The sequence below is a fragment of the Schistocerca americana genome, chromosome 4 (assembly GCF_021461395.2).
Source record: "Schistocerca americana isolate TAMUIC-IGC-003095 chromosome 4, iqSchAmer2.1, whole genome shotgun sequence".
NCBI classification, from domain to species: domain Eukaryota; kingdom Metazoa; phylum Arthropoda; class Insecta; order Orthoptera; family Acrididae; genus Schistocerca; species Schistocerca americana.
This window is the reverse complement of record NC_060122.1, coordinates 345,017,796-345,042,788: the sequence shown is the minus strand read 5'-3', so window position 1 is coordinate 345,042,788 and position 24,993 is coordinate 345,017,796. Positions and strand designations below refer to the sequence as shown.

Below are 24,993 nucleotides of genomic sequence, written 5' to 3'. Positions count from 1 at the left end.
GAGGAGAGAAGTACAGAAAGTGAAAGGACAATGCAGGGGGGGATATAAGGCTGGAGTAGGGAATGGGATGGGCAGGTGGGTGGTGGACAGTAACTAGCAAAGGTTGAGGCCAGGGGGATAATTGGAATAAAGGACATGTTGCTGAGAGAGTTCTGACCTGCACGATTCAGAGAAGCTGGTGTTTGTCCAAAAAATTTAGAAGGTGTTAACTGTGAAACAGGCATTGAAGTCAAGGCCACAGTGTTTGGGTGGCATGCCCAGTGGTGTTCCAGCTGTCTCTTGGCCACAGTTTGGCAGTGTCCATTAATTTTTACAATCATCGTATTAGCTGTCATGTCCACATAGAATGTGGCACTTTGATTGCAGGTAAGTTGGTTGATCACAAGGCTGCTTTCACAGGTGGCTCAGCCTTTCATGAGAAGGAGATGCCAGTGACAGGACTGGAGTAAGTGTTAGTGGGAGGGTGTTTGTGACTAGTCTTGCATCTATGTCTATTGCAGGAATAGGAGCCATGGGCAAGGGGATTGGAGTAGGGGTGGAAGAGTGATGGACAAGGATATTGCAAAGGTTGGATGTAATTTGGAATACTGCTGTGTGAGGAGGATATTTATTAGTTTAGAGCATGGCAAGAATTAGTTGAAACTCTGACAAAGAATATGGTTCAGTGCTGCAATCTTGGATGGTACTGAGTTGTGAGAAGGGTGTTCCTTTGAGACCAGACAGTAGTTACATAGCAGATACGGAGCAAGGCTTGGGAGATCTGGACTGAGTGTGAGGACGCCCTATCCACATTCATCCAGAACATCAACAACTTCTGACCCATTCAGTTCATCTGGTTCTCCAAAGTCCCATAAGCCACCTTTCTCACTGTTAATCTCCAACTCAAGGATGGTTACATCAGTACCTCTGTCCACATCACATCTACTAATCATCAGCAGTACTTCTACCTCAACAGTTACTACTGATTCTACACATAGAAGTCCCTTCAATACAGCGTAGCCACATGCGTCTGTAGTGATGTGTGATCCCTTTCCAAACATTCCCAGGGTCTCACAGAGGCCTTCACAGACAAAAATTATTCTCCCTACCTCATCCAGAAATAGATCTCCTGTGCCTTGTCTCCATAGCCACTTACCATCCCCTAAACACTTACAGTCTTCCCACAAGGAGTACTCATTTATGCCTCAGTATCACCCAGAACTGAAGCAACTTAATCGCATTCTCTGCTGTGGTTTTGATTACCTCTCAGTGTGGCCTGAAAAGATAAATATTCTCCACACTATCTTCCCCATCCTCCCACTGTGGTATTCCACCATCCAACCAACCTATTCAGTACCCTTGGTTATAATATGTAACTCTTTTCATGCAAGTTGTTAATATCCTTCCGCATTCTTCAACAGGTTTCACACCTAACGAATTAATGTTCTGAACAAAACAAACGAATAAGTGAGAGTTGGCCATACCGAAGGTACACACTACAGAAATGGCAGTACAAGACAAAATCAAACATGCTATGGTTATACTAGAAAACAGGGCCAAGTATAGGAAGAAAATTTATAATAAGAAACTGAAACTAGTTTCACAATTTTTTGAAGGGTAATGAGTCCTCTTATGGATGCACCCTAAATCAACAAAATTTGGCAAACTGAAGAAGAAGTGGCAGTTATTCTATTCAGGACCATATGGAATTTCCAAAGTACTACATCCTGGGATGTACAGATTAGTATATGAGAAAACAGGTCGAGATAAGGGCCTCCACCCTCACAAACATATAAAAGCTTTTGTAGAATGATGAATCTAGGTAGCATTTTTTCTTTCTGTCACAATATAATTGTACATAGTGTTTGTAAATCTAAGTGTAATTTTTCTTCTGGAGTGTATTTTAAGACAAAGTAATGTGTTTTGGCATAAGTATTTCTTTTGATTTGTCCATGTAGGCATACAATTAACAGCAATGTGAAGTAATACACTGCTTCATACAAAGCAAAATTACAATCAAAGTTAGCATATGACACAGCTATCCTCGCTCAACATTATGCGCTGGTGCCAGCAGAAGGAGAGGAAACATTGACCTCTACGCATGTGTGACAGGCTGGCAGAATGCGCAACCAAATAGGAATGCAATATGTACAAGTACTTAAACTAAATACAAAGTAAACGGAAATACTACACAAATACATCCAGTGTCTAAGAACTAGGGAACCTATTGATATATGTATATAGTGATTTAATTAAATACTAACATATGTACAGCATATTTACAAGCAAAAAGAAGCATTATGAAAAATTATATGAGATGTGTTAGCTAAGGACAAACGACAAAATACCGTAAGAAATGACAATTAATTTTCTTTGCAGAGTAAATGATCATAATGGGCAGCAAAATAACTGAATGTCTATGAATTTAAACAAAGTATGGAAATATCTGCAGATGTATGCAATGACCAAATGTGTCAGTGGCTACCGAGCTATATAATGCAATTAGTTTTAAGTTAGTTTTGAGTTTATTTTCTTTCAGTGCCCAGTGCATTGTCAAGGTGCAGAAGAAGAGTATTACATCAAGAGTAGCAGGTACCAAATCAAGAAATGTGCCGTGCCTCAAGTACACAATTTAGTTATAAGGATATTTATAAAAAGGTCATTCGGGAAATTAAAAATGAAATATGCATTGTCGCAGTGTATCTCCATGATAATTATCAGTACCTATTCGCTACAGAGTACACAGAAACATTAAAGCATTAGATTTTACAAAAACCAATTAAATTTTATCTTGTCACGTGAAACCTTGAATAGTGACATTTCCAGGTATTTGAGAAAGATAAGTCTACAATGGTTAAAACACCATATTTCACGCTAAACTACACATGAATTGAAGTAAATAGCACTAGCACATGAAGAAACAACATGGTGCTATGTGAATGATTAGTCAGTACACATTATTTCCATGAAACAAAAGTTCATTGACAACTACTCGATGACTATACGAGTAACATTTCCTGATAAATACTTGAACAAGTAGATGAGGATTTCCTTTCTTCACTCCTAAACAAAGGAGCCGGCACCAAGCATAGTTAAGCCAGCAATTCATAATGTTTTAGTCCACTTTCCTCAGTTTTTCTCCCTCCTCTACATAAGGAAGAAATGAGTTCCCGCAAGTGATAAAACGCTATCTATAAAATGAAGTAGAAATATATCATATGCTTATATTGTATCATGATAATGTGTATGTAATTAATTTTTATTTGTGATGTGAACAAAGACAAGTTGAAGCTAACAATCTGTAGTGACAGAAACCAGATAATGAAAATTTTATGACATTTTAAAACTAAGAAATTTATGCTCGTAGTTTAAGCGATGAATGGAATGTCATCCATATGTATCAGCTATCATGTTATGTATGTTGTTGTAACTCAATACTTGTATGAATTTTCATTGGGAACCAAACTCCATATGAAGAAGTGAACTTTGAGCACAAGCGGTTTATGTGTTTTGGATGGCTATATGCGTCTCTCAACAAGTGGATGGTCAAGTGGCGTGACATGAACATGCCTGTGCAGTGAAATAATTTCTGAGTATTGTGGCTCACAATGCTTGATACATTAACAAGTGAACTATAGTTGTTCAAGCCGGTACTTATCTCATCGATGGATGCTGTTAGCTCGGGTTCTCTATGCTGAAAATATGATACGACAGGTAATAATGACGCCTGAGCCATTAATATGGAGATCTTCTGCCACAGGGTTGGATTTTGAGCAATAAGCACACTCCCACTGCACCCAGAATGAAGACAAATGCCATGGCTATTCTTCAATATGTGACACTCAGGTGGAAGTGTGACACACAATGTGAAATCAACATTAAGAAAATGAGTGCACACACGGTGTTGGTAGCAGCTCACATATAGACCCTTGGCAACTAGTTCTTAGCTGCCAAATCTGCCAGTGCGCAAGTGTGAAACAAAACAATGAAAATGAAACAAACTGAACATTATTGTTAGCATGCTAAATTGAAATATGTAATGGACTATCATATTATGTATATAATCTTTTAATTTCTTGTAGAACTTGTAATATACATGGGATAAGATGATGTATCAATTCAGTTAAATAAAAGAGAAGCCAACAAATATAGGGTATCGATCCCTATCAGCAAATGTAAACATGTATAAGCAAAAAACACTGTACGTCTCCACTCCATGTCAACGTACAGTGTGGGGCAATTGTGTAAGTACATGATGAAGGACCCCCAGGATATCATAAAGTTAAAATTTATTAAAAACAAAAAATGAAACACCAATCAACCATAAGCATTGGCAAAGATGTTAATTATGAATGCTCGGTAAGGCGCAGACAAATGAGAAATTCGTAATTCATTTTTTACATTATTTTATTTCTCACTCACTTGTATTTAGAAGTTCTGTTAAGAACTGTTGTTTGGAGGATGACGGGCTATGAGTGTTTTGTATCATATATATTTTGAAATAAGAAAAAATTTGATACCAGTATTAACTGTTTTTTATTCAAGTCAAGTGAAACCAAGTAAGCAGGATTTTCTTATTTATGACATGCACTGGTGTAATTGGAATCTGATGCCTGCATCTACAATTGAAAGGTAAGAGAAGAAGTCTGGTAGCCTAAAAAGTTGTACAAGTGATGAACATTTCTAATAACGCAATTATATTATCCTTCTTAAATGTTTTTCATATATATATAATTTTATTTATTTACAACACAACTCTGTGCAACATTGTATCATACCACCATACCACAGCACTGTTCAAGGACTAGCAGCAGCCAGACTAGAAAATTGTCATCCTATACATAGGCTGCCATGAGCCCCATAAGACAAATGGCTGCATTTGAAGTTGTGCCATGATCGGGAAGCATGGACTGGTGATTTATGGCATTGCATTGTGTTCAGTGATCAATCGCAGCTCTCCACCACCCTGTCAGTGTGTGTGTGTGTGTGTGTGTGTGTGTGTGTGTGTGTGTGTGTGTGTGTGTGTGTCTAGAAACAAAGATGATGTAACTTACCAAACAAAAGCGTTGGTATGTTGATAGACACACAAACAAACACAAACACACACACAAAACTCAATCTTTCGCAACCCACAGTTGCTTCATCAGGAAAGAGGGAAGGAGAGGGAAAGACGAAAGGATGTGGGTTTTAAGGGAGAGGGTAAGGAGTCATTCCAACCCCGGGAGCAGAAAGAATTACCTTAGGGGGAAAAAAGGACAGGTATACACTCGCACACACACACATATCCATCCACACATATACATGCACAAGCAGACATATGTAAAGGCAAAGAGTTTGGGCAGAGATGTCAGTCGAGGCGGAAGTACAGAGGCTAAGATGTTGAATGACAGGTGTGGTATGAGGGGCGGCAACTTGAAATTAGCGGAGGTTGAGGCCTGGTGGGTAACGGGAAGAGAGGATATATTGAAGGGCAAGTTCACATCTCCAGATTTCTGATAGGTTGGTGTTAGTGGGAAGTATCCAGATACACTCGGACGGTGTAAGACTGTGCCAAGATGTGCTGGCCATGCACCAAGACATGTTTAGCCACAGGGTGATCCTCATTACCAACAAACACTGTCTGCCTGTGTCCATTCATGCGAATGGACAGTTTGTTGCTGGTCATTCCCACATAGAAAGCTTCACACTGTAGGCAGGTCAGTTGGTAAATCGCGTGGGTGCTTTCACACGTAGCTCTGCCTTTGATCGTCTACACCTTCCGGGTTACAGGACTGGAGTAGGTGGTGGTGGGAGGGTGCATAGGACAGGTTTTACACTGGGGGCGATTACAGGGGTAAGAGCCAGAGGGTTGGGAAGGTGGTTTGGGGATTTCGTAGGGATGAACCAAGAGGTTATGAAGGTTAGGTGGACGGTGGAAAGACACTCTATGTGGAGTGGGGAGGATTTCATGAATGATGGATCTCATTTCGGGGCAGGATTTGAGGAAGTCGTATCCCTGCTGGAGAGCCACATTCAGAGTCTGATCCAGTCCTGGAAAGTATCCTGTCACAAGTGGGGCACTTTTGGGGTTCTTCTGTGGGAGGTTCTGGGTTTGAGGGGATGAGGAAGTGGCTCTGGTTATTTGCTTCTGTACCAGGTGGGGAGGGTAGTTGCGGGATGCAAAAGCTGTTTTCAGGTTGTTGGTGTAATGGTTCAGGGATTCAGGACTGGGGCAGATTCGTTTGCCACAAAGACCTAGGCTGTAGGGAAGGGACCATTTGATATGGAATGGGTGGCAGCTGTCGTAATGGAGGTACTGTTGTTTGTTGGTGGGTTTGATGTGGACGGATGTGTAAAGTTGGCCATTGGACAGATGGAGGTCAACGTCAAGGAAAGTGGCATGGGATCTGGAGTAGGACCGGGTGAATCTGATGGAACCAAAGGAGTTGAGGTTGGAGAGGAAATTCTGGAGTTCTTCTTCACTGTGAGTCCAGATCATAAAGATGTCATCAATAAATCTGTACAAAACTTTGGGTTGGCAGGCCTGGGTAACCAACAAGGCTTCCTCTAAGTGACCCATAAACAGGTTGGCGTACGAGGGGGCCATCCTGGTACCCATGGCTGTTCCCTTTAATTGTTGGTATGTCTGGCCTTCAAAAGTGAAGAAGTTGTGAATCAGGATGAAGTTGGCTAAGGTAATGAGGAAAGAGGTTTTAGGTAGGGTGGCAGGTGATCGGCGTGAAAGAAACTGCTCCTCTGCAGCGAGGCCCTGGACGTGCAGAATATTTGTGTATAAGGAAGTGGCATCAATGGTTACAAGGATGGTTTCCGGGGGTAACACATTGGGTAAGGATTCCAGGCATTCGAGAAAGTGGTTGGCGTTTTTGATGAAGGATGGGAGACTGCATGTAATGGGTTGAAGGCGTTGATCTACATAGGCAGAGGTACGCTCTGTGGGGGCTTGGTAACCAGCTACAATGGGGCGGCTGGGATGATTGGGTTTGTGAATTTTAGGAAGTAGGTAGAAGGTAGGGGTGCGGGGTGTCGAGGTTTTGTAGGGGGCCTAAGGTTCTGAAGATTCCTTGAAGCTCCGCCTGGACATCAGGAATGGGATTACTTTGGCAAACTTTGTATGTAGCGTTGTCTGAAAGCTGATGCAGTCCCTCAGCCACATACTCCCGACGATCAAGTACCACGGTCGTGGAACCCTTGTCCGCTGGAAGAATGACGATGGATTGGTCAGCAATCAGATCACGGATAGCCTGGGCTTCAGCAGTGGTGACGTCGGGAGTAGGATTAAGGTCTTTCAAGGAGGATTGAGAGGCAAAGGCTGGAAGTGAGAAATTCCTGGAAGGTTTGGAGGGGGTGATTTTGAGGAAGAGGAGGTGGGTCCCGCTGTGACGGAGGACGGAACTGTTCCAGGCAGGGTTCAATTTGGATAGTGTCTTGGGGAGTTGGATCATTGAGAGCAGGATTAGGATTATTTTCCTTTGTGGCAAAGTGATGTTTCCAGCAGAGAGTAGGAGTGTAGGACAATAAATCTTTGACGAGGTCTGTTTGGTTGAATCTGGGAGTAGGGCTGAAGGTAAGGCCTTTGGATAGGACAGAGGTTTCGGATTGGGAGAGAGGTTTGGAGGAAAGGTTAACTACTGAATTAGGGTGTTGTGGTTCCAGATTGTATTGATTAGAATTTTGAGGTTTTGGGGGGAGTGGTGCTGGAAGTGGGAGATTGAGTAGATGGGAGAGACTGGGCCTGTGTGCAATGAGAGGAGGTTGAGGTTTGCTGGAAAGGTTATGGAGGGTGAGTGAGTTGCCTTTCCGGAGGTGGGAAACTAGGAGATAGGATAGTTTTTTGACGTGGAGGGTGGCATGCTGTTCTAATTTGCGGTTGGCCTGTAGGAGGATGCTCTGAACAGCTGGTGTGGAAGTGGGAGAGGAAAGCATCCTCCTTCAGCCTTACTCCCAGATTCAACCAAACAGCCCGTGTCAAAGATTTACTGTCCTACATTCATACTCTCTGCTGGAAATATCACTTTGCCACAAAGAAAAATAATCCTAATCCTACTCTCAATGATCCAACTCCCCAAGATACTATCCAAATTGAACCCTGCCTGGAACAGTTCCGTCCTCCGTCACAGCGGGACCCACCTCCTCTTCCTCAAAATCACCCCCTCCAAACCTTCCAGGAATTTCTCACTTCCAGCCTTGCCTCTCAATCCTCCTTGAAAGACCTTAATCCTACTCCCGACGTCACCACTGCTGAAGCCCAGGCTATTCGTGATCTGAATGCTGACCAATCCATCGTCATTCTTCCAGCGGACAAGGGTTCCACGACCGTGGTACGTGATCGTCGGGAGTATGTGGCTGAGGGACTGCGTCAGCTTTCAGACGACACTACGTACAAAGTTTGCCAAGGTAATCCCATTCCTGGTGTCCAGGCAGAGCTTCAAGGAATCCTCAGAACCTTAGGCCCCCTACAAAACCTTCGACACCTCGCACCCCTACCTTCTACCTACTTCCTAAAATTCACAAACCCAATCATTCCGGCCGCCCCATTGTAGCTGGTTACCAAGCCCCCACAGAATGTACCTCTGCCTTCGTAGATCAACACCTTCTCCCTGTTACATGCAGTCTCCCATCCTTCATCAAAGACACCAACCACTTTCTCTAATGTCTGGAATCCTTACCCAATGTGTTACCCCCAGAAACCATCCTTGTATCCATTGATGCCACCTCCTTATTCACAAATATTCCCTACGTCCAGGACCTCGCTGCGATGGAGCACTTCCTGTCACGCCGATCACCTGTCACCCTACCTAAAACCTCTTTCCTCATTACCTTAGCCAACTTCATCCTGACTCACAACTTCTTCACTTTTGAAGGCCAGACATACCAACAATTAAAGGGAACAGCCATGGGTACCAGGATGGCCCCCTCGTACGCCAACCTGTTTATGGGTCACTTAGAGGAAGCCTTGTTGGTTACCCAGGCCTGCCAACCCAAAGTTTTGTACAGATTTATTGATGACATCTTTATGATCTGGACTCACAGTGAAGAAGAACTCCAGAATTTCCTCTCCAACCTCAACTCCTTTGGTTCCATCAGATTCACCCGGTCCTACTCCAGATCCCATGCCACTTTCCTTGACGTTGACCTCCATCTGTCCAATGGCCAGCTTCACACATCCGTCGACATCAAACCCACCAACAAACATCAGTACCTCCATTATGACAACTGCCACCCATTCCATATCAAACGGTCCCTTCCCTACAGCCTAGGTCTTTGTGGCAAATGAATCTGCTCCAGTCCGGAATCCCTGAACCGTTACACCAACAACCTGAAAACAGCTTTTGCATCCCGCAACTACCCTCCCCACCTGGTACAGAAGCAAATAACCAGAGCCACTTCCTCATCCCCTCAAACCCAGAACCTCCCACAGAAGAACCTCAAAAGTGTCCCACTTGTGACAGGATACTTTCCGGGACTGGATCAGGCTCTGAATGTGGCTCTCCAGCAGGGATACAACTTCCTCAAATCCTGCCCCGAAATGAGATCCATCATTCATGAAATCCTCCCCACTCCACCAAGAGTGTCTTTCCACCGTCCACCTAACCTTCGTAACCACTTGGTTCATCCCTATGAAATCCCCAAACCACCTTCCCTACCATCTGGGTCCTACCCTTGTAATCGCCCCTGGTGTAAAACCTGTCCCATGCATCCTCCCACCACCACCTACTCCAGTCCTGTAACCCGGAAGGTGTAGACGATCAAAGGCAGAGCTACGTGTGAAAGCACCCACGTGATTTACCAACTGACCTGCCTACAGTGTGAAGCTTTCTATGTGGGAATGACCAGCAACAAATTGTCCATTCGCATGAATGGACACAGGCAGACAGTGTTTGTTGGTAATGAGGATTACCCTGTGGCTAAACATGCCTTGGTGCATGGCCAGCACATCTTGGCACAGCGTTACACCGTCCGGGAGATCTGGATACCTCCCACTAACACCAACCTATCAGAACTCTGCAGATGTGAACTTGCCCTTCAATATATCCTCTCTTCCCGTTATCCACCAGGCCTCAATCTCCGCTAATTTCAAGTTGGCGCCACTCATACCTCACCTGTCATTCAACATCTTAGCCTCTATACTTAAGCCTCAACTGACATCTCTGCCCAAACTCTTTGCCTTTACAAATGTCTGCTTGTGTCTGTATATGTGTGGATGGATATGTGTGTGTGTGCAAATGTATACCTGTCCTTTTTTCCCCCTAAGGTAAGTCTTTCCACTCCCGGGATTGGAATGACTCCTTACCCTCTCCCTTAAAACCCACATCCTTTCGTCTTTCCCTCTCCTTCCCTCTTTCCTGATGAAGCAACCATGGGTTGTGAAAGCTTGAGTTTTGTGTGTGTGTTTGTGTTTGTTTGTGTGTCCATCAACATACCAACGCTTTCGCTTGGTAAGTTACATCATCTTTTTTTTAGATATATTTTTCCCACGTGGAATGTTTCCCTTCCCTTGTAAAGTGCATTTAGACTAAACTTCATGTCCATTTTGCTGTTGTTTTCTCTTTACGTTCTGCCCAAACTTTTCTGCCCAAACTTCCCTCATTCATGTACTGTGTTTCCGCTTCCAATCTTCCATCCACTTAAGGTCCTGTGTTCTCTTCGTCTTCTCTTTTTTCCTGTTACCCAGTGTTCCTTCATGCTCTGGCTGTGTTATTTTTGTCTCTGTTTGGTTCATTGTGTTCATTTGTCGTGTTGTGTCTCTTGTAGTTTGTTTCTTCTGATCAGGTTCCTAACGAGTGTTTTGTTTGTATTGTTTCCTGATTATGATTAGTGTCTTCCTATCTACTGTGCATTCTTTCAGGATTTTAAAGAGGATTTCTCTGTCTATTGAGTCATATGCCTTCTTGATGTCAATGAAGGTGATGCTTATGTTCTGTTTGTGTTGCAGTGTCGTCTTAAGGTTCCATATCTGTTCAGCACACGACCTGTGTTTACGAAACCAAGCCTGGTATTTGCCAATTAGGTGGTCAGTTTGCTTTTCCAATCTATTTAGTAGTGTTTTGGAAAGTGTCTTATATGTGACAGGTAACAGCGAAATGCCCCTATAGTTGTTTGGGTCTGACTTATCCACTTTTTTGTGTAGAGAGTGTATCAGTGCTGTGCGCCATTCTTTCAGTATCTCTTCTGTTTCCCATATCTGTTTCATGATGTTGTTTATGTGTTCTGTGAGAATTCCACGATGACCCCATACTGTCCTGCTGCTCTATTGTTCTTGATATTCTTGATGATTTCTGTTATATCTTCTATCAATGGCGGTTTGCTATCTGGGTGTGGTGTGGGTTCCTCTGTGTCCAGTTTGTCTGTTGGTGATTCTGTATTTAGAAGTTCCTTGAAGTACTTCACTAGGAGGTTACAGTTGTTCTAGGTGTTGGTCTCTAATGTGCTGTCCGGTCTCCTAAGGCAGAGGTTTGGTGCTTGGTATTTCATCATATTATCTCTGAATGTCCTGTAGAAATTCCTCGTGTTGTTCCTTGTGAAGTCTGCTTCCATCTCTTCTAGTTTCTGTTTGTTGTAGTCTGTTTTTCTTTATGGAATATTTTACTTGTCTGTTTCCATGTTTTGAGAAATTCTTCCCAGTTTTCCGGTATCTCCCTGCTATTGAACTTCTTCCATGTGTTGATCCATCCTTTGATTGACAGGTCATTGTATGGATATCCCAGCGGTGTTTCCTGGTTCTCAGTGCTACTGCTAATTTTGTGGCTTCCTGAAGCCTTCCTGATAGCTATTCCAAATTTTGCATTGTTCCTATCTTAATTTTCCCCAGTATTTTCTCTTGGTTGAGTGTTAGATATTCTGGTTCTGTGTTAATTTTTATGCTATCAGACTTCTCTTACATTACAATTGTAGATGCATGCAGCAAACTTCAAGTACACCAGTGCATGTCATAAGTAAGAAAAACCTCCTTTATCAGTTTCACCTCACTTGAATAAAAATACTTAATACTGGTATCAATATTTTTCTTATTTTGAAACATGGATGTTACAAAACACTTGTAGCCCATCATCCCCCAAATGGCACTTCTTAACAGAAGTTCTACATACAAGAGAGAGTGAATAAAAAAAATCATGTACAAAAAACGAATGACAGTTTTTTCATTCGCCTGCACGTTACCATGCATGCATAACTAATGTCTATGCCAATGCTTATGGTCGACTGGCATTTCATTTTTCGTTTTTAATTAATTTTAACTTTACTATATCCTGAGGGTATTTCATCATGTACCGACACAATTGTCCCCACACTGTACGTTGACATGTAGTGGAGACGTACAGTGTTTTTTGCTTTTACATGTTTACATTTGCTGATAGGGATCGATACCCTATATTTGTTGGCTTCTCTTTTATTTAATAGAATTTATACATCATCTTATCCTATGTATATTACAAGTTCTACAAGAAATTAAAAGATTATATACATAATATGATAGTCCATTACATATTTCAATTTAGCATGCTTACAATAATGCTCAGTTTGCTTCATTCTCACTGCCGGGTTTTGCCCTTGTGCACTGGCAGATTTGGCGGCAAAGAACCAGTCAACAGTGGTCAACATGTCAGTTGCTACTGTCACATGTGCATGCACTTATTTTCTTAGTGTTTGTATCACATTGTGTGTCACACTTCCACCTGAATGTCACATATTGAAGAATTGCCATGACATTTGTCTTCATTCTGGGTGCAGTGGGTGTGTGCTTATTGTTCAAAGTCCAACCCTGTGGCAGCAGATGTCCATATTCATGGCCCAGGTGTCATTATTACCTGTCGTATCGTATTTTCAGCGGAGAGAACCCCAACCAATACCATCCATTGATGAGCTAAGTACCGGCTTGAACAACTATACTTCACTTGTTAATGTATCAAGCATTGTGAGCCATGATACTCAGAAAATATTTCATTGCACAAGCATGTTCATGTCACCCTACTTGACCATCTACTTGTTGAAAGACACATATAGCAATATGGTATAAATTGCTTGCTTTTAAAGTTCATTTCATCATATGGAATTTGGTTCCCAATCAAAATTCATACAAGTATTGAGTTACAACAACATACATGACATGGTAGCTTATACCTATGTTCGACATTCCATCCATCACTTAAACTACGAGCATAATATTCTTAAGTTTTAAAATGTCATAAAATTTCCATTAACTGGGTTCTGTTACTACAGTTTGTTTGTTAGCTCCAACTTATCTTTGTTCACATCACATATACAAATTAATTACATACACATTATCATGATACAATACAAACATATGATACATTTCTTTGTCATTTTATAGATAGGAATATAAAAGAGGGAAACATTCCACGTGGGAAAAATATATCTAAAAACAAAGATGATGTGACTTACCAAACGAAAGTGCTGGCGGGTCGATAGACACATAAACAAAAACACAAAATTCAAGCTTTCACAACCAATGGTTGCTTCGTCGGGAAAGAGGGAAGGAGAGGGAAAGACGAAAGGATGTGGGTTTTAAGGGAGAGGGTAAGGAGTCATTCCAATCCCGGGAGCGGAAAGACTTACCTTAGGGGGAAAAAAGGACAGGTATACACTCGCACACACACACACACACACACACACACACACATATCCATCCGCACATACACAGACACAAGCAGACAGTGTCTGCTTGTGTCTGTGTATGTGCGGATGGATATGTGTGTGTGTGTGTGCGAGTGTATACCTGTCTGCTTGTGTCTGTGTATGTGCGGATGGATATGTGTGTGTGTGTGCGAGTGTATACCTGTCCTTTTTTCCCCCTAAGGTAAGTCTTTCTGCTCCCGGGATTGGAATGACTCCTTACCCTCTCCCTTAAAACCCACATCCTTTCGTCTTTCCCTCTCCTTCCCTCTTTCCTGACGAAGCAACCGTTGGTTGCGAAAGCTTGAATTTTGTGTGTATGTTTGTGTTTGTTTGTGTGTCTATCGACCTGCCAGCACTTTCGTTTGGTAAGTCACATCATCTTTGTTTTTAGATATATTTTATAGATAGGCTCTTATAACTTATGGGAGCTCATTGCTTCCTTAGGTAGAGGAGGGAGAAAACACTAGAAAGAGGACTAAATCATTATGCATTAGTGGCCTAACTATGCTTGGTGCCACCTCCTTTGTTTCGTAGGGAAGAAAGGAAATACTCATCTACTGGTTCAAGGATTTACGAGGAAATGTTACTCGGGGCAGTCACAGACTAGTTGTCAAGGAACTTTTGTTTCACAGAAATAATGTATACTGACTAATCATTCACATAGCACCATGTTGTTTCTTCATGTGCTATTTACTTCAATTCAAGTGTTTCTTAGTGTGAAATATAACATTTTAACCATCACAGACTTACTTTTCTCACATATCTGGAAATGCAATTATTCAAGCTTTCATTTGACATGATGATAATTAATCGTTTTTTGCAAAATGTCATGCTTAAATGTTTATGTGTACTCTGCAGCGAATAGGTACTGAGAATTGTCATGGAGATATAGTGCGACAATGCATATTTCATTTTTGATTTGACTTATGAGCTTTGTATAAATATCCTTGTAATTACATTATTTACTTGAGGCACAGCCCATTTCTTGATTTGGTACCTGTTGCTCTTGAAGTAATTCTCTTCTAGGGCACTGTGACAATGTACTGGTTGCAGAAAGAAAAAAACTTGAAACTAATTGTATTATGTAGCTCAGTAGCCACTGACACATTTGGTCATTTCATACATCTGCAGATATTTCCATACTTCGTTTAAATTCAATAGGCATTTGTTTATTTTGTTACTCAATATTATCATTTACTCTGCAAAGAAAATTAATTGTCATTTCTTACGGTATTTTGTCGTTTGTCCTTAGCTAACACGTCTCATATAATTTTTCATAATGCTTCTTTTTACTTGTAAATATGTTGTATGTAGCTTAGTACTTAATGAAATCTCTATGTACATATATCAATAGGTTCCTTCGTTCTTAGACAGTAGATGTATTTGTGTAGTATTTCCATTTACTTTGTATTTAAGTTAAGTAGTTGTATATACTGCATTCCTATTTGGTTGCGCCTTCTGCCAGTGTGTCTTGCAGGTGCACAGGTCACTGCCCCCTCTCCTACTACTAACATCAGCATGTGTTGTTGAGTACTGACAGCTAAATCATAAGCTAATTTTGTTTATACCTTCGCTTCACGTTAAGTGGTGTATTACTTCTCATTGCTGTTAATTTTGTGCCTACATGTACAAATCAAAACAAATACTTATGCCTATACACATTACTTTATCTTAAAATACATTCCAAAAGAAAAATTACACTTAGAGTTACATACACAATGTACAATTATCTTGTGACAGAAAGAAAAAATGCTACCTATATTCATCATTCTATAAAAGCTTTTATATCTTTGTGAGGGTAGAAACCCTTGTCTCTCCCTGTTTTCTCATAAACTAATCTGTACGTTCCATGGTATGGTATTTTGGATGTTACATATGGTCTTGATTAGAGTAATTGCCACTTATTATTCAGTTTGCCAAATTTTGTCAAGTTACGGTGTGTTCATAAGAGGACTTGTTGCCCTTCAAAAAGTTGTGTAACATGTTTCAGTTTCTTATTATAAATTTTCTCTCTATACTCTGCCCAGTTTTTTGTTTTTAGTGCATACCTTTGGTATGGCCAACTCCCACCCATTCGTTTGTTTCGTCCAGGCCATCAATTCTGAACAATGATGTCATTAGGGAATAGCTTTTCATTTTTTGGACTCTTGGGGCTTGTTTTTCGCTTGCGTATTAAAATAGGGGGACATTTTGTTTCTATCTGCTGTGATTTCCAGCAGTACTATTAAGTGCTGTTTTTCACACCCAGATGTTTTGATGGTAACTTCTTTTGTATCCTTCTGATTAGTCATGTAATTGCTTGGCTATCAAACCAAGTTGGAGTCCTATCAGCTTTGTCTATTTGGCCCATCAAAAAATTCTTTTCTTTCCGAAGTGTAATAACATACCGCATAAATTCTTGGAAGCTTCTTCTCAAAATCCTGTGGAAGCTTTTGGTATATTGTTGTACTGTGTCACAGAGATAAGCCCACTTGTCTCATAAAGCAATCAACCATCCCTGGTTAGCCTTAATCTCTTGCTTCGGTACATCAAGAGCTGCAGCCATCTCTTTTGCTTTTTTTTTGTATTATGGTGCCAATGGTGACAGGTTGCTCATTCTTCCTCCTTTTGTGGACAACTTCCAAAACATTTACCTCAATATCAGGATGTCTTCCTTTGTGAGGTCCAGTGAATTTCTTTCTAGTAGTGGTAGTTGCAAATATCCCAATTTCTGTTTTCCCATAAGTGAACGTTACTCTCAGCTACTTTGAACTCCCTTCCTGCCCTTCTGTGACCATATTTTTCCACATAAAGAATTGCTTTACACTTGAAAGTAGCTTCATACGATATTCTTCTCTGCTTGCCTCCATTCCGTAACTACCTGGTTGGATCTCAAACAGTTCTTGACTGATCTAGTGAGTGAGTTTGTGAGCAGTCCTGAGAGAATCGGTTTGACCTAAGAAGACTATTTGATTTTGACAGAATGCTCTTTTGTGAAACTTACTGTAATAAATCCTACTTTTGTTATTGTCAAGCACAACATGTTTGTGGAACTTTGTTCACCTAAATCTGTGAAAAAGTTGTACAAAGAAAATTGGACTTTGAGCCAATTGCTGTTCTGAGCTAATTATCTTTAGATTGGTTTACGAAGCTGTACTGGTAACTAAGTTAATAATGGTAAGAACTAATGCTTTGAGGGAGAAGGCACACCATTAAACAGAGAAAAAATAGCAGATAAGCAATGCACCAGTACATGCACTGTTTCATATAATCAAACCAGCTTACACGGTATAGTTGAAAGTCTTGTGCATGGTTTCTATATTTCATTAATTATAAAAGATCTGTCAGCTCAAATATATTCTTAAATCTTTCAGACAGTTTTATTACTGATTATGAATAGCTTTTCACTACTCCTCCTGCAATGAAATCTTTGAAAGTCTTGTGTATGGTTTCTATAGTTAGTTAATTATAAAAGATCTGTCAGCTGAAATATATTCTTAAATCTTTCAAACAGTTTTATTGCTGATTATGAATAGCTTTTCACTACTCCTCCTGCAATGAAAGTACATTGCCTGTTCAGAGCATTTTCGTATTGCACAGAAATGAGATGCTACAGATTACGGCAACAGTTTCTCTCTTGCTGGCAGGAAAAGAAATATAGCAGAGATGTCACTCTTTATAGAGCTCCTTGTGTTGTATTTCTAACTTATGAATTGGTGTGATAACTATTATGTTGCATGTTGCATATGACCTCCAGTTCTCTAAGTATGTGCTAGTGGGAGATTTGTTAAACACTCTTATGTTTTTCTGGATAAAATTTAAAAGTAAATGACTATTTATATCTATTGCACATTGTTTCTGAAAGATTACTTCCAAGGGAATTAAATCTCATTCTTTTAATGAAACAACTTTCATTATTTTCTTCCCGCTAACTCTTCATTCCTATCTCACTTGCCTTCTCAGTTACTTCCTCCCCACCATTATCCCCCTCCCCTTACCCCCATCTGCATGTTGTCCTGCTTCTGTTCATAGCCTGTCCCATTTTCCCTCTACCATACGTGTGTTTTCCTTCTTCTCTGTGTATGAGTATGGGTGGGTCACTGGCTCAAAGCTTGGTTGTATGGATTAAGTATGTATTATAAAATGCCAATATATTCAGCTGCAGTAATGCAATAAAATTTGGAAAGAAAATTTCCTGTCGGTGTAATTTGACCCATTAAGGAATATGAATATATAAGATTGACTGGATTTTTTTTTTTTCAGTTCATATGTCACAACAGTGAGTGACACAACTTCTAATGTGTTTGTGAATAAACACAATTTACACCAGGTATAAAATAGAAGACGTTATTCTAAGTATCTAGTGATGAAGAGTAAATATGAGCAGAGACAGTAGTTCAATTCAATGGCCATTTTTCTGTTTTGCTAATGAGTGTTATCGTTAAGGATGACAAGCGTACAACATAATGAAGGTGTATGATACAGTTTTTTTCTTATAGATGATGGGTCGGTTTTTCTCTGGTTTGGCACAGTCTGGTGCATGGTGCTGCTTTGATGAATTCAATCGAATTGACATTGAAGTATTGTCAGTTATTGCACAGCAACTAATTACGATAAGAAATGCCAAGGCTGCAAAACTCGCCAGGTAAGAGTTTTACTGTTCTTCTGTAACATAACTACAGATCATGCATTATAAATGTACGAAGACTAATAGTTATATTGTAGTTTGAATAATTGTGCAGTTCCATAGTGTGATCAGATAAACTCTTGATTCTTACAGTTCCTTAAAATTATATAAGGGTTATAAATATGACACATGATCAGAACGTAACTGGAATTTTTGTTTTTCTTAAAGAATCTTTATTTATTCTTCAACATTAACTTTGTCCCCTACAAAGTAATCCCCCTCAGACGTAACACACTTGTGCCAGTGCTTTTTCCAATTTTGAAAGCACTTCTGGAACTCAAATTTAAATTGTAATTGCAGTGTTGATGAGCCATTGTATTTTATGGGACAGTAAAAATTATGATTCTGATTATTATGGTGTTAAGCTCCTTTGGCAATTCTGTTTTTATTGCCTCAGTGGTACTAAAACAACATCCTTGTTTTTTTTCCAAAAAATCATGAGCAAGCATTGATGTGTAAGTGGGAACATTATTGTGATCAAATTTCCATGAGTAATTTTACCACAATTCTGGTCATTTTCTTTGGATACCTATATGCAAATGGCACATACTTTCATGTAGTATTCCTTATTCACCATATTACATAATACAGGAACTCATGATGCACTATCCCATTGTAATCAAAGAAAACAGTGAGAAGCTCCTTCACATGTGATGGACCTTGACAAATTTTTTCAGTCTTGGCACTTTAGGCAGTTCCAATTGGGACGATTGGGTCTCGATTTTGACGTCATATCCTTATACCCATGTTTCATCACCTGTTATAATTAGTGTTGCCAGACATCCTGCATTTCCCAGGACATCCCATATTTGCTGCAAAGTTTTAAATGTCCCACTGGGACAGACTCTTTCATGTATTTCAAACTTGTTTGATTATTATTGCAAAATCTTTTGCGCTACAGCTGGCGAGTACCTATTATCTTTGCACTTACTCCATGAAGATACAATTAACTCAGCTATCAGTCTGTATTTGCCTGTATCTGTTTGTATTATGTTTTGTTATTTGTTTGTTATCTGTCTTTCTTTCATTCTACAGCTTAGTGTTTAGCACTTTCGTTTGTTTGCCAACTCCTTTAAATGCTATGCCAATGCTTGTTAACAATACTGGAGGGATTTTTTAATTCCATGCTTGATTGTCATTCTAGTTTTTAAAACGTCGTTCATTGTTTTGCAAGAACTGCTGAGTGTTGAACGTGTTGTGCTTGTGAATTATTTCTAAAGCTCTTTAAAAAAGCAGTGATTTAAGTGACAGTGACACAGATAATTCATCTACAAGTGCTGGAATACCTTCTAAGAAATCCAAAAGGCATGAAGTATAATCCGAACTGAGAAAATAATTATTCCTAGTTTGGACAAGTAAAAGGAAATTCGCACAAGGCACACTGTCACCTGTTGAAAAGAGATATCTCATGTCTCATACAGGTGTTGATAATGTAAAACAACATGCATCTGCTAAATCTCACATGATTGTTGTTAGTGACTGAGTATCAAGTTGTTGTTGTTGTTGTCTTCAGTACAAAGGCTGGTTAGATGCAACTGTCCAGACTCTCTATCCTTTGCAAGCCTCTTCATCTTTGAATAACTGCTGCAACCTACATCCTTCTGAATCTGCTTACTGTATTCATCTTTTGGTCTCCCTCTGTGATTTTTTCCCCGCTCACTTCCCTGCAATACTAAATTGGTGATCCTTTGATGTCTCAGAATGTGTCCTATCAACTGATCCCTTCTTTTGCTCAATTTGTGCCACAGTTTTCTTGTCTCTCCAATTCTGTTCAGTACCTCCTTATTAACTACGTAATCAACCCATATAATCTTCAACATTCTTCTGTAGCACCACATTTTGAAAGCTTCTGGTCTCTTTTTGTCTAAACTGTTTATCAAATACCTTAACCAAATATTTATTGAAGCTTGAACTATCTGCCTTAAAGACGATCAAGATTACTGCTAGAGAACTAGCATCTGTTATCACACGTTTATGCATTCTCTTAGTTACAGCAGTATAGAAAGCTCACACAAATTTTTATTGTTATATATCTGCAGTGATTCAAAAATCTCTCAAAGTTGTAGCTGTGGAAGAACAAAAGTGGAAGCTATTGTATGAAAATATTTCAAAGATCATCCAAAAAAAAAAAAAAAAAAAAAAAAAAAAAAAAAAAAAAAAAAAAAAAAAAAAAAAAAAAAAACGTATACTTCTCTTTAGCAATGGATGCAAGTAAATAAAAAAAGAAAAAATGACATGAAAACATTTCCAATTTGCTTACAATTCTTTGATTATGATACTGGGGCTGTAAACCAACTACGGGAACTTGTAAAACTTAATGATGAATGTGCATATCAAGTTTCGAACTTAGTAATACACGCTTCTTTTAGCTGAAAATGATAAAATTGCCAAAGCTGGTTATCCATCCATATTCTCCACAATGTTGTAAAATACAGTACTGATAAACTAGAAGTAAGGATTGGTCAACTGAACATGAACTCCCTATATGAAGAATTTCAAATAATTAAAAGAAGCTTGGACATGGCTCAGTCTTTTGATGACAAAAATAAGAGTGTGACTGAGAAATGGAAGAAAATCATGGATGAGTTTTCCAAAAATGAAATCCTTAACATTTTAAATCTCATATCATTCATCATTAGTATGCCTAGTTCCAACTGCTTTGTATAAAGTTTTTTTCACAGATCGCATTAAAATGGATGGATCTACAAAACAAATGTACCCCAAATTTGATAAAAATTGAAGTAATGACCATTTTCAGTATGCCTGGAGTTGCATTGATTTTTTTTAAATATGTAAAATCAAACATAAGCATGTTAAAACTTACACATTCTTCCATAAAATATGATAAAGACCAATAAACCACAAAAAATAATTTTGTTTTCATTTGTCCTGTGTAAAAAATTAAATCCCTTTGTTTTTTACCCAACTGAGCATTTGTCCATTACAGGGTTTAAAAAAAATCTGGCACCTCTAGTTATATAATCTTCTTTAGAAATTCCAGATTGTTATCAGCTTCATTCAGCAGTTCCTGAGTGATGTCCACATGACATCATTTTTGATCAAAATACAACAATTTTAGAGCAAGCCCGATAACTGTTTTGTCATTGTGATGAATTTCCAGTTTTAGATTCTTCTGTGATATTCATCAAATAGGTTTGAACTCTTTGCTATTCCAGTTGAAATTTGTTCTTCTGTTCTCCATGGATATATAAATTCTGCAAACCATTGTTAAGTGCATAGCAGATGTTTCCTCCAAATTAACCACTTTTTAGGGTTCTGATGCATTCTGTTCACCTATGGAGCACAGAAAGAATCTTCGCTGAACTGCCTCTGTGCTTGTTGTAATTATCTCATCTTATAGTCACAACCCTTACACAAGAGGTTGTAGAAGTTTTCTGGGCTACTCTCTTAAAGCTTAATCTTGGAATTTTATAAGTAGGCTTTCCTGGGACAGTTTGAATTTATCTTCGGACATTTCTGAGATGCTTTCCCAGGAATAAAATAAAACTGTGACCATTCATGCTGCCCTGCTTTGCATATGTTCAATGGTCTTTCTTAGTCCAGTTCTGTGAGAGACAGCTAAAGACATTGAAGAGCAATTGAATGGAATTGATAGTGTCTTAAAAAGAGATTATGAGCTGAAAACAGATAAAAATAAATCTAGGGTAAAGGAATGTGATTGAATTAAATCAGACTAACAGTAAGAAATGAGACTCTAAAAGTGCACTTGTTGATGAATTTTGCTATTTAAGCAGAATAATAAATGATGATGCCTGAAGTTGGGAAAGGCAAAATGCAGACTGGCAAATAGCAACAAAAGAATTTCTGAAAAAGATGAATTTGTTAACGTATGATATAACGTTAAGTGGTAGGGAGTGTTTTGTGAAGGCATTTGTCTAAAGTATAGTGGTACATTGAAACGAAATGTGAACAATGGGCATTTCAGACAAGAAGAGAGTAGAAGCTTTGGAAATGTGGTACCATAATAGAATGCTGGAAATCAGTTGAGTAGATCAAATAACAAATGAGGAGGTAGTGAATCAAACTGGGAAAAAGAAATTAATGTCATAATTTGACTAAAAGAAGGGACTGGTTCATTGGACACACTTTGAGCATGAAGAAATTATCAGTTTGGTAATTATGCTTTTAGATATCACTGCAGAAGAGTGATGTATATCATTACATAAGCCTTAACAATGAATGATTCTCATTAATGAAAGAATGATAAAGCTAATTATTACATATGGAGTGCACCTATGGTGTGTGAACATTGCTTTATGTGTGTGTGCAGAACCAGAATAAGGGAGGATGCATGTCTTCAACATGGAACAGTAAGTGCAATAACTTCACAAGAGGAAGTATCTGCCTGGGCATAATGTAAAACTGTGTGAATCACTGGCCTACATTGGAGAAGAATGTCTCTTCAGGGCAAACACAGAAAAATATGACAATGGCTGTATCGATGTTCAAACAAAGGAATAGTTAATCATGAACTTGTACATAGTTTTTGAGACAGACATGATGACAGAAGTCTTTCGTTATCTGATGGACTCTGTCGATGTATTCAAACAGTATGTAGAGTACGTACAGAAAATGTCTCAGAAGAATTGAAGAAAACTGGCAATTGATAGATCACATTTCCTTTCAGCATAAATTATATAAGCAGGAGGGAAAGTCCTAGATTGTTGGAGAAGAATAAACCATTTTGACCAAAGGTACATTATAAAATAATACAGTTGCCCTTGAAAACCAAATAAATAACTGAACAATGTGAAGAAGTGCACATATAAATACATGCACTAAAAGCTAATTATTAAAAAGAAATGTTCTGCCAGTAAGTTACAAGTAAAGTTAATGGCATTATACACTCTGACACAAGGAACTCCATTTTCTGACGTCCACGGCTCCATTCGCTATCTCCAACTGACAAAATGAAATTATGCAAACTCAGATAGAAATGGCGAACTAAAAATCAAAAGTGACAATTAGTAAATAAATCCATAGCAACCAGAAGACCATCAAGCAAAACAAAAATGGTATGAACTTATGCACCAACCTAATATATCTGGCAAAGTGAAAATGGTAAACAGGGGATGCTTTTTCTCCTAAGCAAAAAAGATACTTTTCGTACTTTCTGTGTTGTGGCATATTGAAACAGAATTGTACTAACAGAGATAGTGGAAACAGTGGACTCCAAGGGATAATTTCACTGCATGAATCATACAGATACAAATGATGCAAGAAGCCCTGTGTAAATCACAAACAACTTTTAGGAAAACAAATACTGCAGCAAATAGAAATGCAATATAGAACATGAGATCTAGAACTAAAAGATATGTCTGTGACACAAATGGAAGTGAAAAATTGTTATAAGATTTGTTTTGAACGTGTGCAGAGTAAACTATAGACTACCAATTACTTATTTATAACATAATTGAATAGATAAACAATTTACTCACCAAGTGGCAGTGGGAGAACACATTTATAAAAGTATTGAAATTTTCAAACTCTCAGAGCTAGTGGCTCCATCTAGAAGAAGGGTTGAAGCAGGAGGAGGAGTGTTGAAGGAAAAGGACTGGTGAAGTTTGGGAAAGGAGAGACTTTAGAATAGTCAGCCAGAACCATTGGTCCAGGGAGACTTACTGTACTGATTGAGAAGCAAAGACTGATTGTTGGGGATTGCACCAGACAAGATTTGAAAACCTGAAAGTCTAAAGACATGGTAATATCCAATCAGTCATTACTAACGAAACATTATGTGCTAATTACTAAGAGCAGAAAGCTAATTGCAATATATGTGGCTGAGATGGGGGGGGGGGGGGGGGGGGGGGGGAGAAGACGAGTCAGAAAGTAAAAGATATAGCAAAGGGAATGAAGAAAGAAATAGTTACTGAGAAGAAGCTCTGTGATCAAAGAAACTAATGTAAATTAAGACCAGGTGAATGGCAAGAACCAAGGACATATTGTAATGCCAGTTCCCCCTTTCAGACTTCTGAGAAATTTGTGTAGGGTGGAAGAATCCAGATGACAAGTCTGATGAAACAAACGCCGAGGTCACTACTGTCATGTTGTAGAGCATGCTCTGCAACAGGGTATTGCATCATGACAGTATACAACCTGTGCCTATGCCCATTCATCCTAACTGATAACTCAGTGGTGGTCATGCCAATGTAAAAGTCTGAACAGTGTCTACATAACAGCTGGTACATGACATATGCCATTCCACAGGTGACCTTTCTTTTGGTAGTATATGTTTTGCCAGTTACAGGGTTGGTTTAGGTGCTGGTAGGAAGGTGTATAGGGCAAGTCTTACAGCGTGGACAGTTGCTGGGGTGGAAGCCATACAACAGGAAAATGGATGCAGTAGGAGCGTAGGGTCTCATAATGATATTATGAAGATTGGGAGGGAAACGAAAAGCTATTTTGGAGGGATGTGCAGTAACCATGAATCAATCTTTCCTTCTCATCGCATCCGGTAAGTCTTCTCCACCCCAAGGTTCTGAGTGACTTTCCTAAACTCTCTCAATTTCCTACAGCTCATCAGACCTTTTCTGTCACCCCTCTTACTTGCTCTTCAATCCTTCTTCCAGAAGAAGGAGCCACTGGCTCTGGAAGCTTGCAGTTAAATACCTTTCATATGTTATGATCTCCTGTTACTGCTTGGTGTGTAGATGTTCTAACTATCCAGTCACATAACATTTTCAAAACTTGATTAT

General features: G+C 39.3%; 1 protein-coding gene across 1 annotated transcript in view; it reads left to right on the top strand.

Annotated features, from left to right (window-relative positions):
* LOC124613475 (dynein axonemal heavy chain 6-like) overlaps positions 1–24,993 on the top strand; it is a 984,594-nt gene that overhangs the window by 289,330 nt on the left and 670,271 nt on the right. Inside the window, exon 84 of the mRNA XM_047142181.1 lies at positions 18,090–18,235. Coding sequence (XP_046998137.1) covers positions 18,090–18,235 — 146 coding nt within the window. The remainder of the gene's footprint in view (positions 1–18,089; positions 18,236–24,993) is intronic.